General features: G+C 41.9%; 1 protein-coding gene across 1 annotated transcript in view; it reads right to left on the minus strand.

Annotated features, from left to right (window-relative positions):
• Positions 1 to 213: 213 nt before the first annotated feature.
• LOC124855962 (matrix metalloproteinase-15-like) overlaps positions 214 to 12,762 on the minus strand; it is a 37,073-nt gene continuing 24,524 nt past the window's right edge. Inside the window, exons 8-10 of the mRNA XM_047346127.1 lie at positions 10,501 to 10,651; positions 10,304 to 10,419; positions 214 to 4,198 (exon numbers count right to left, since the gene is read on the minus strand). Coding sequence (XP_047202083.1) covers positions 3,738 to 4,198; positions 10,304 to 10,419; positions 10,501 to 10,651 — 728 coding nt within the window. The 3' untranslated portion in view covers positions 214 to 3,737. The remainder of the gene's footprint in view (positions 4,199 to 10,303; positions 10,420 to 10,500; positions 10,652 to 12,762) is intronic.

The following is a 12,762-nucleotide window of genomic DNA, read 5'->3' on the forward strand; positions in this document are numbered from 1 at the left end:
TTAAATCTTCAAAGTTAGAAAACTATCTGAACCGAATCATAAAAATAAATAATAGAATGGTAATGTCTATGTAGGAATGTTTACTGCTTTATCTTTTTATTTATTTTTATTTCCCTCTGTTTTTCTTCTCTTTGAGGTCAGCTTTTATGAAAGACCAGTGCCCTCTTGTGGTCAAAAGCTGAATCAGGAACATGAAGAAGCAAAGAAGATGCGTAGATTTAAATAGTCAAACCTTTAATGTCCTCTACACAAGAGTCCACAGGCCTTACAGAACATGACCTGCATGCATCAGCATTGTCATAATAATCTACTGTTGCTCTTATAGAAAACTTACATAAAGAAAATATACAAAACTACAAAATAACAAGCCCCAAAAAGCCAAGGAAGTGGTTCTCTATTTGTATTTATATTTGGAAAAAGATGCATTAAAACATGTGATCAATCAGGGGTTAATGATACGATACTAAAGTTTAACCACGAATAACTGAAGACAGGACTGCCAGACTGGAATGCCCTGCAGGAAGCATGCAGACAAGATCTAACCATATCTGACAGATGTATTCATTATTTTTTAAGTGGTGGAGAAGATTTTCCACAAGAGTAGAAGAGATAATGAAAACATGAAGAAAAAGTAAAGTTACAGTAAAAGATATCAGCTGTTTCTTATAGGAGCTGAAAAAGAGGACTCAGCTACTGAATATAAGTCAGGAAGTGCAACGCCAGCATTGCTCCTCTTTCCTTCCGTCCTTCCATCTCTCCTCTTTCCTTCCTTCCTTTTCAGCAAAGTCATGGAAAAGAAAAGCTCCCTCTGCTCTCACCAGTCTGCATCAACTTCTTTTCTCTTGTTTTTAGCTACGATCATTCTTACAGGCGGGTTTCATTTTCTTTCCTCCTCCTCTCATGCCTTCACCACTAAATCAGCAACATGTGGGATTAATCCATACCAGACCTCGTCCCATTCTGATGCAGCCTGCAGGCTTCTCCCTGTGTTTACAATCAGCTTTAACTCTTTACCTCACAATGTAAGAAATTAAGATAGAGGAAGAGGAACAGAGGAGCCCTGCTGCTGCATTTCTTTTAGGTGTGTTAGAACAATGTAGACATTTGTTAAGCACAATGTCACTTATATTCCTTTTATAAACAGTGAAGAATTCCCAGCACCGGCACCAAGCATGTATCAATATGGGTCCACTGGGATTGTGTTTTAGTGCAGCAGGCGGAGCTGCTAGTGAGGCTGCAGGAGGGGGAGGCTGGAGCCTGCATGTCTGTGCACGAGAAGGCGTTGTGCTTTTAAAAGTCGTTTCTGTGTGTCTCTGCATGTGAACATATATGAACAGATTGGCTAATCATGTGACACTGAACCGTGTGTGTAAGGGATGGGGGGGCATTAAGGGCCCGGCGGGGGATGGGCGGTCATGGACACGCATCTGTCCAACATTCCTGCGCCAGTCGGAGTTTCACAGAAATCAGCTCTGCTCTGCAAGAAGCAGCAGCAGCAGCACAGTGCACATTTTCTGTTGGACATGGAGAAAAACACCAGGATTGGTTGGAGAACCTGAAGGTAACATATGGAAGACCTGTTCTCATCGACATGTTCTTGTTCTACAGAACCTTGCAAAGTATTCACACCCTTTAAACGTTTCTCACTTTGTCTCATTCCAGCCACAAACTAGTGGGTTTTATTGGGATTTTATATGACAGATGAACACAAAGCAGAGCAGAACTGGGAAGTGGAAGGAAGACGATTCCTGATTTTCAAAGCTTTTCAAAGCTGAAATATTTAGAAATATTCAGGCTCCTTGACTCTGGTACCCCTAAATAAAGTCCAGTTCAACCTACTGCCAACAGATGTCACCTAATCAGAGTCCAGCTGTGTGTAATTTAAACTAGCTTCAGATGTTCTCTGAAAGCCCCAGAGGTTTTTTTTAGAGAACATTAGAGAACAACCAGTGTCATGAAGGCCAAGGAACACAGCAGACAGGTCAGGGAGGGAGTTCTGGATCAGTCAAAAGCAGGGTTGGGTTTTACAACAACATCCCAATATTAAGCATCTCCCAGAGCTCTGTTCAACCCACCATCTAAACATGAAGACAGGATGGACCAACTGCAGACCTACCAAGACATGGACGTCCAACCTGATTGACTGGCCAAGGAGAGCATTAATTCAGCAGACAAGAGGACCATGGTAACTCTGGAGGAGCTGCAGAGCTCCACTGCTCTTTACACAGGACAATTATTTGTATAGAACCACAAATCTGTTCTTAAAGCTGCAGTAGGGAGTTCTGAAAAATCTTTGGATTTAGCCTGTACAAGCACACTTTGCAGGTCCCTCCCCCTTGCTCTCCGCTGTGCTACAGCTCCTCCCTCCATAGCAAAGCCTGCTGGGAACACACAGGCCAGTAAGCAGCGCCACCAATGACGGCTATGGCACATTCACTGGTAGAGACAAAACATCAACGATATGCTTTACATTGACTATGACCTGCCCATACTTTGACTAAAAGCTTGGTCCTTAAATCATTAGCACAGCTGCAGCACACCAGCAGTCTTGAACTTGAACAATGGTACGCGCTGTGCAGGGGGGAGGGATGCGAGACACTGCTAAGACATTCCTCCTGGCTCTGATGGGTTGGTTCTGAATGGGAGTAGCGTGTTTCTGGAAATGGCAGTAGGACCACTGGGAGGAACCAGAGGAGCTGGATTTTGTCCCAGATCATCTGTCTCATATTTTACTGTTGGGATATATTGACAGTTCTAACAAATATGTGAAAATTCATTTTTACAAAATTTACCTGCAGCAGCTTTAATGGGAGAGGAGCAAGAAGAAAGTGGTCGTTTTAAAAAGCCAGAAGTATTGTTTGCAGTCTGCCACAAACCAGAAAAGAAGCAGAGCAAACATGTGGAAAAAGTGCTCTGATCAAAGGAGACTAAAACTGAACTGCTTGGCCAACATTTAAATTATTATGTCTGGGTAAAAACCAAAACCCTGAACACACCATCTCTAGAGTGAAATATAGTGATGGCAGCATCATGCTGTGGCACAGGGAAGCTGGTCAGAGTTGATGGGAAGATGGATGGAGCTAAATCCAGGACATCCTGGAAGAAAACACTTTGAGGTTTTTATTAGTAAAACACTGAAACCAGGTATTATTTTCCTTCCACTTCAGATCTTCACTACTTCAATCTTAAATCCTAATAAAATGTACTAATAATAGACGTTTGTGGTTGTCACTATTGATAAAAAACATGAAAAAGTTGAAGGAGTATTAATAGTTTTGCAAGGCTGTGTAGTAAGTGAAGCACCTTTGTCAGTTTGTACATTTCTATGTGTTTTATTTACTTTTCCTGCATTTTTGCTCCAGGTGGATCCCTCAAACCAGCAGAAATACAGAAACTATTAGAAAAGTGTGCTGTGTTTTCTACAGTCCAAATAACGTGGCTAAAAGATATTTTATGCAGTGACACATTCTCTAAGAAACACAGGCACAATTTTAGACTATTTTAAGGCACAAAGAACAGGACTCTGGCAGAGCTACATTTAAGGGCAGAATGAGGGAAACTGTAGTTCCACAGGCACGGACCTCCCTACTTCTCACAAAGTATAACTGGGGCCAGAATGTTGAAGTAACCCACCGCCAGCTCTCTGAAACCTCTTTTCCTCACACGTTCAATAAAAAGGTTAATGATAGAGACCGCACTGCAGAAATGATGAACGGCTGTTCTATCTTTTATATTTGTCACACCCAGTCCTGCAGTGAACGCTTGCAGTGCACCAAGGCTCTTGGGGTTTCCTTGTTCTGCAGAGTTCTGAGGATGGCGTAGATCAGGATGAGGATGCACAAGATGAGCACCAAAGGGACAGTCACCATGATCAGGGTCATGACCTTTGATTTGTTGTCAGCCACAGTGACGACCACGTTCACCTCTTTGTCCTCGTCTTCCCCTGTGCTGTCAGGCTTGGTCTCCACGTCCTGGTTGCTGTCGGGCTTTGTGGGCTCATCTTTGCTTGGGTGTGTAGGACGGACTGGTTTCCCCTCTGGCTTTTGGTCATTGTCTGGGTCTGGGTCTAGCTTTGGATCGGGGACTCCAACACAGCCCATGAAGTCCTTCAGGATGGAGCGTGGATAGCCTTTGTCTGCCTCTGTTCTGTGGTTGTCAAACCTCCAATAATTGGAGTCTTTGTAGAAATAAGTGTAGGCTGCAAGACAGGACGAGATAGTGAGCATATAGAGGAATGTATGATGGTTAGAGCATTAGAAAGCTCAATTGTGCTCAGCAATGGTTTTTAGAAGAAAACCAACATCAGTATTACTGGGCTTGATACTCTACAGGAGCTAATAGTGGTAGAGACACAAGGGGGCGCTGTTTAAGACAAACAGCCTGAATTTTCTTTACTGTTCACATCCAGTTGGTGTCGCTAATGTAAATTTAGGTATGTTTATGAACTTACAAATCTTCCAGCTAAGCAGAGCTGACATCTTCCAGCTTTACTATAAAGCAGAAATTTTTCTGCCTAAAATTTCCTCCTTTGATTTAAAATTTGTCTCGACAGATCAACCCTATATTGAGTTTCCGTCCATTGAGCAGACACAGGAATGCTGTTTTAAACTTTCTCACACCCCCCAACATAAGGAACCTCTCCACATTTTACAACAGAAGCAGTGTTCAGACTGCCTCTGCTGGACAGGCGTGGTAAGGCGTATTCGTCACTTCCTGTTCTCACTGTTGCACTCGGTGAATTGTTTGGTGTGTGAAGCTCATCGTTTGATCTGATTTATCTCTACTGTGATATCTCTTACTTGTTCTAATACATAAGCACGTTAAAACACATACTTTCTGTTGCTACTTTTAACGTTTGGAGACTCTCCGTGTTTTACACGGTTTTTCTAGTAGTGGTAAAGGGTCGCTAGCTTAGCTTTAGCTCCATCATGGCTACCCGTTCTACTGTTTCTCTCTCTGAGTCTCCTCCTCTGTCCTTCTCTCTGTGTCAGATGTTCAGTTACTCCTCTGCCTCCTTTAGTGATAATGGGACGTGTAATAAATGTAGCATTTTTGTGGCTTTGGAGGCGAGAGTGTCAGAACTGGAGGCCCCGCTCCACGCTGTTGAAAAACCAGCAGATAGCCGAGGCCCCTTAGCCAGCGCGGAGCCACCGAGGGTAGCTCCCCGTAGCAGTCCTCCAGCAGAGCCCGCACAACCAGGGCATCGGGCAGGCTGGGTGACGGTACGTAGAAAGCATAGTCCTAGATCCCAGCCCACAGGTCACCACCAACCCGTCTGCGTTTCTAACAGATTTTCCCCGCTCAGTGACACACCCGCTGAGAAGCCAACTCTGGTAATTGGCAGCTCCATAGTCAGGAACGTGGCACTAGAGACACCAGCGACCATAGTCAAATGTCTGCCAGGGGCCAGAACGGGCAACATCAAATCCTACCTGAAACTGCTGGCTAAGGATCAGTAAGATTGTTATTCATGATGGTGGTAATGACACCCGGTTACGTCAATCGGAGGTCACCAAAGTTAGTGTTGCTTCGGTGTGTAAGTTTGCCAAAACAATGTCGGACTCCGTAATTTCCTCTGGTCCCCTCCCCGATCTGACCAGTGACGACATGTTTAGCCGCATGCTGTCATTCAACCGCTGGCTGTCTAGGTGGTGTCCAGAAAACAATGTGAGTTACATTGATAATTGGCGAACATTTTGGGGAAAACCTGGTCTGATCCGGAGAGACGGCATCCATCCCATTTTGGATGGAGCAGCTCTTCTTTCTAGGAATCTGGCCGAATTTATGAGTTCTCCAAACCTCTGACAACCCAGGGTTCAGACCAGGAAGCAGGGTTGCGGTTTAACACTCCTCTCTGCAGCTTCTGTACTGCTACCCACCCATTACCCTATTAAGACAGTGTCTCGCCCACGGCCAAAATTGAATAGATTAAAAAATAATCTAAAAGGAGGAAATCAGGAAAATCTCATAAAAATAAACACAACTCAGACTAAAAAGAAAAATAAAACAATTAAATGTGGCTTACTGAACATAAGATCTCTCTCTTCAAAGACATTGCTAGTTAATGACCTGATTTGTGACAATCAGATTGATTTACTTTGCCTCACAGAAACCTGGCTACAGCAAGAGGATTATGTTACTTTAAATGAGTCAACTCCTACTAATTATTTAAATTTTCACATTCCTCAAAATACTGGGTGAGGAGGAGGAGTAGCAACCATCTTTCAGTCCAATTTATTGATTAGTCCCAGACCAATCAATAGCTACAACTCTTTTGAATATTTAATCCTTAGTTTTCCTCATCCAAATTGCAAAGCAGTAAAACCTCTTCTGTTTGTTGTTTTGTACCGTCCACCAGGCCCTTACTCTCAATTTTTAGATCAGTTTTCAGACCTTTTATCTGATTTAGTGTAAAATACAGATAAAGTTATTATAGTGGGGGATTTTAACATTGATGTAGACGCTGAAAGTGATAGCCTAAATATAGCGTTTAATGCTGTCTTAGACTCAATTGGCTTTGCTCAAAACATTAACAAACCTACCCACCTTTGTCTTCATTCTCTGGACCTTGTGCTGACATATGGCATTGAGTGTAAAGACATAACAATATTCTCTCATAACCCTGTCCTGTCTGACCATTTCTTAATAACCTTTGAGTTTAATTTAACCGAGTACTCCACACCTGAAAGAAAATTTCATTATAGTAGATCATTATCAGGCGATGCTGTAACAACCTTTAAAGAATCTGTTCCACTTTTCATTTCTTCATTATCACTGAAAAGCACAGTGGAGGGCGATAATTTTGTTTCTGACCCTTCACAAATTGATTCTTTTGTTCATAGTGTTTCTTCATCATTGTGTGATGCATTAGACAATGCAGCCCCCTTGAAAAAGAAGGTAATTATTCATAGGAGGCTAGCTCCTTGGTTTAATTCAGAGCTGCGTACTTTAAAGCACAATGTTAGAAAATTGGAGAGAAAATGGCACTGTACACACCTAGAGGATTCCTACTTACCCTGGAAAAATAGCCTACTGTTGTATAAAAAGACACTTCGCCAAGCTAGAACAGCTTATTTCTCATGATTAATAGAAGAGAACAAGAATAATCCTAGGTTTCTCTTTAGTACAGTTGCTAAACTTACACAGAGTCATAGCTCTGTTGAGCCATCCATTCCCTTAGCTCTTAGCAGCCATGACTTTATGGGATTCTTCTTAAATAAAATTGATTCTATTAAAAAGAAAATCTTTGACATACTCCCGAAGATGATTACTTCATCCTCAGCAAGTGAGACAACATTGGAAATAACTGTAGAACCTGATTTGTGTTTGGACTGTTTTGATCCTGTGGAGCTTCCTGAGTTATCAGAAATATTAGCTTCATCTAAACCTTCAACTTGTATGTTAGACCCAATCCCAACCAAATTATTTAAGGAAGTGTTCCCTCTGATTACCAGACCCATTTTAGATATGATTAACCTATCCTTAGTAAATGGATCAGAACCACAGGCTTTTAAGGTAGCTGTCATTAAACCTTTACTTAAGAAACCTTCGCTTGATCGAGATGACTTGAAAAATTACAGACCTATATCCAATCTTCCATTCTTATCTAAACTTCTTGAGAAAATAGTTGCTAATCAAATGTGTGAACATTTATACAGTAATGACCTGTTTAAAGAGTTTCAGTCAGGTTTCAGAACTCATCATAGCACTGAAACAGCTCTGCTGAAAGTCACTAATGATATTCTTATGGCCTCAGATAATGGACTTGTGTCTGTTCTGGTTCTGTTAGATCTCAGTGCTGCATTTGATCCAGTCGATCATAATATTCTCTTAGAAAGGCTGGAATATGCTGTAGGGATCAGGGGAACATCACTAGGCTGGTTTAAATCTTATCTGTCTGACAGATTCCAGTTTGTTCATGTAAATAATAAATCATCTTTAAACTCCAGGGTTAATTGTGGAGTACCACAGGGCTCAGTACTTGGGCCAATTCTCTTTACTATATATATGCTTCCAATAGGTCAAATTATCAGGCAGCATAGGATAACTTTTCATTGTTACGCTGATGATACTCAGCTTTACTTATCCATAAATCCTGATGAACCCAACCAGTTAGATAGACTACAAGCATGTCTTGAAGATATAAAAACTTGGATGACGTTAAATTGTTTGCTTCTAAATTCAGACAAGACAGAAGTTGTCGTCTTTGGACTGGAGTCTTTAAAAAAGAAACTGTTTAGTCAATCACTTAACCTGGATGGCATTAAATTGACCTCCGATAATAAAGTAAAAAACCTTGGTGTTATTTTTGACCAGGACATGTCATTTAAATCTCATATTAAACAGGTTTCTAGGATTTTCTTCTTTCATCTCCAGAACATTGCCAAAATTAGAAATATCCTGTCCAGGAGTGACGCTGAAAAACTAGTCCATGCATTTGTTACTTCAAGGCTGGACTATTGTAATTCTTTACTATCAGGATGTCCACAAAATGCAGTTAAAAGCCTTCAGCTGATTCAAAATGCTGCAGCAAGAGTTCTGATGAAAATTAAAAAGAGAGATCATATTTCTCCTATTTTAGCTTCCCTTCATTGGCTCCCTGTTAAATCCAGAATAGAATTTAAAATTCTCCTCCTCACATATAAAGCCCTTAATGATCTAGCTCCATCATACATCAGAGATCTGATTGGTCCATATGTTCCAAACAGAGCACTTTGTTCTCAGACTGCAGGTTTACTGGTGGTTCCTAGAGTCTCTAGAAGTAGAATGGGAGGCAGATCCTTTAGTTATCAGGCTCCTCTCCTGTGGAACCAGCTCCCAGTTTTAGTCCGTGAGGCAGACACCCTGTCTACTTTTAAGGCTAGGCTTAAAACTTTCCTTTTTGATAAAGCTTATAGTTAGATTGGCTTAGGATATCCTGAGCTATCTCTGTAGTTATGCTGCTATAGGCTTAGGCTGCTGGAGGACATAATGACCACTTTCACTCTCTTCACTACATTCTCATACTACTCTCTAATTCTGCATTATTTGCTGTTATTTCAGCTTTTAACTATGTTCTCTCTATTCTCTTCCTAGAAGCTACACATGGCCTGACTCTGTGTCTACCTGTGACACCTTTCTGGAGAGGGGCATCGTCTGAGCTTCTGCTGGCAACCACTTAATGCTCACCTTCTACAGATGATCCACATGGCCCTGTCTTTCAGTGTTTAACCCTTTCTCTCTCCTAGACATGGCTACTGACTGAGCTTCTACTTTGACTAACTCTATGTGCTCTCTTTCAGACTCTATCCTTGAAAACTGGCTCAGAGTTTATCTGTTCTTTCTTTCTAGATGAAACGACTAAAGGAGCTACATCCATTAACATTTACTTTTCCTTCCCATAGAAAGTACTCCTGGATCAGTGCTTCTTTGTTCTCTTTGTGTCTCTGCTCTGTTCTCTCAAACCTCCAGTCGGTCGTGACAGATGGCCGCTCACACTGAGCCTGGTTCTGGTTCTGCTGGAGGTTTCTTCCTGTTAAAAGGGAGTTTTTCCTCTCCACTGTCGCTACATGCATGCTCAGTATGAGGGATTGCTGCAAAGTCAACACCAGTGACTGTCCACTGTCTCTACATGCTCATCCAGGAGGAGTGAATGCTGCAAGTCACTGACTGGATGAAATCTGCTGGGTTTCCTTAGATAGAAAAACTTTTTATCCAATTTGAATAAATAACTGAATCTGACTGAACTGTTCAATGATTACAATTAATTGGAATGTTTGAACCTGACTTTGTGAAGAACCTTGAGACAACATATGTTGTGAATTGGCGCTATATAAATAAACTGAAATGAATTGAATAGACCATCCGTTTGTAGGTTGTGGCCTTAAGGCAATAAATTTATATCGGCTTGTCAATAAACCAATGAGTCTAGTGGATGTGACAGGAGCGTGACGTGAAGAACCACACATTTATCTTACTGTTTATTTTCCCCGCCTGCACATTTGGCCCTGCAGTAGAAAGCTGGGTGCTTGCAGAGGCAGCATGGGTGGAGGAGAGACCTGATGGAGTGCATACAGAACAGTGCAGACCAGAGCCCTCTTCATCTCTCTGCTCTGCTTCCTTCAGCCTGTCCAGCCTCTGATGTATTTTTTTTTTTTACACACTTTAATTCACCAGGCAAATGTTTCGATCTCTCCCTTCCTCTGCTTCTCGTCTGTTTATGCTGGTTTCCAGCTTCCCACACTTAATACAAAGATTTCTGCTCTTATAAACAGCGGCTGTGCTTATGACTCCTCCAGAATAGTGGTTGGAAACAGCCCAATACCTCCATCATCACTGAGGAAGGCTCCTCTGGGGGAGGGAGGGATCTTGCCCCAACTGCTGATTGGTTTGGGGAAGTCGCGGTCTGTGGTCCGAGTCTCCTCGTTGTAATGCCAGTACCTGCAGACAAACAACAATAAATCACATTGTTGAATCAGTTCAACAGTATTTTTACTTCACCTTCATTGTTGTGTTATGTACCTGTCCCCACTGAAGAAGTATGTGTACTCATTTGGCTCCCACCAAATAGCTGTATCAATCTTGTGCGTGGGAATTCCTCGCCCGTACTGATACAAGGGCTGCGGGTACCCAGGCAGCACGTCTGCCTCCCTGAACAGCCAATATCTATCATCTGGAAGGACAAAAGGACATCCAGTTCTCTAAGCACAGAGACAGAACAAATAAAGGCAGGGGGCAAGGCCTGGTGACCCAAATAAAGGACATAAAAGCCATACATAACTTAAACATGATGTCCTTAAGTATTTAATTATCTGCTAGGCACTGCACACCTATAGCAGTACATAAATCCTGAGCAAAACATTGAGTAATATAATGATTTTATCAGTCATATTTGATTTATTCATTTATTTTTTAGCAACTTTTCTGTTCAGGCTGGAAAATTCGAGCTCTTGGATGATTTAACAAAATCTCAAACCAGACCACAGGTTCTGCTTCAAGAAAAGCTTCTCCAGGACAAATTTCTCTTATAAACCTTTTTATTTTTCAGGCTTTAATGAAAGTATCCGTAATAAACTCCAGGACCTTGCAAAAGAGGAGTGAAGTTATGCGGGATGTAACTACAGCATTGTTAGGAACTGTGTCCTTCCACCACAGGAACTGCAAGATATCTCTGTGGTCTAGAGCTACTAGTATCTGATTAAACATGCCTTCAGTGTCTGCCATTTTACCATTGGTCCCTTATCAAAAGCAAATCAGCATATTTAATAATTTGTCAGGTCTGGTCCCTGGTGGACAGTATCGTTGAGGGATACCCTGGCGTACTTAGCTGCCCAGTCAAACATGACCCGTACCTTTCCAGGCTTGTGTGGATGAGTCACTGGGTGATGTGGGAGGTACAAGACCCTGCCATCGTTGCGGTCAGGTGACGAAGTTGGGACCTTTTCTGCATACCTTTGGTCAGTGGTTGACTTGATAGCCTCTACATCTCTTTTAGGTCTATGTTGTTTGTTAGTCTGTGTTCCAGTAGTAGAAGTCTGTGCGTTGCTAAATTGATACTGTTTGATAATGTCACATTTTACTTCCTTAAAACTTATGTCTCGGGTGTAGCATGAGCCTTCTTTGGAGACTAAATCTTCCGTCAGCTTAATTACCTTGTGGTCATTGATTGATAGATTGTTCTCTTGTGTGGGGTCATCAAATTTCCAAAACCGTTCTCAGGTTAGCAGACTGTGATCTGACTTGAGAAAGTAGACCCTAGCATTCATGCCTTCTTTGTGATCAGTTGGCACATTTATGGCCCAGCCTAGCACTGTTCTAATGACATATGGGTCCCCATCTCCTCCTACTCGATATTCTTTGGCTCTGCATACAGAACTACAAACGCAGCTTTTCTGACTGATATCAATTTCCAGTTTTCTTTATGGTCTGACCAGCAGACTGAAAATGGTGGAAGATCTGAGGTTGGATGCATGTATCTCATGATTCGACCAGCCAATCACCAATTAGACCCAATTAAGGGAAAATGGCTGGTTCCAATCTCTGGGCAAGTGGTTGGTACATTTCTACAAAAAGGCTTTAAATGAACAAAAGATGAAGGATCAGCCAATGAGATAAATAATCTAAAAAACCTTTAAATCTAAAAACTCAATGTGCTGTTTCAAAGGAATATGGAAAACTAAAGCTTTGCATTTCAGAACCTTCTGGTTATGAGACAAAAAATATCTACTCCTGCAAAAACCGACCAAATAGAGTTCAGTAAAACTCAGCTCCACTGCCTGAAAAGTATCAATTTGTGAATGAAAGCTTCTGAAATCCAGAAAATTCATCAGAAATCAACAATCTGTCAAACTAAATGTGCCCCGGCTGTTTGCTGAGTAGAGCAGAGAAAGAGGGTGATGCAATCCCTCACCTCCCTCTCTTGAGACCTTCTGGGGCTCAGCTGAAGGGTTCTGGCTCAACAACAGCTGCCACGCTGCAGAGGTCTCATTCAGGGAGAACTCAAGGAACTCACGCACACTCAAACACAAAACTGCATCTCAGTCTTTAGCCAGCAATCACTTAGCCAAGAGGAGAACTTTCTTTTTCACTTTGAAAGACTAAAACATTTCTGTGTGAGCTAAGCTCCTCATGAATCAAGCTGTGTGCTGAAAAATGCTGCGTTTGCACTGTTTTCAATCAAATCAAAGCACAGCCTCGTGTTTCGCTCCTCATTTTGTGTTTGTTGATCGCTGAAACTTTTCCACTCTGGCATCAGTGAAAGGGAAGCACGTGGAGAAAGCTGCT

Source organism: Girardinichthys multiradiatus, chromosome 2, assembly GCF_021462225.1.
Source record: "Girardinichthys multiradiatus isolate DD_20200921_A chromosome 2, DD_fGirMul_XY1, whole genome shotgun sequence".
In the NCBI taxonomy this organism is placed as follows: Eukaryota; Metazoa; Chordata; class Actinopteri; order Cyprinodontiformes; family Goodeidae; genus Girardinichthys; species Girardinichthys multiradiatus.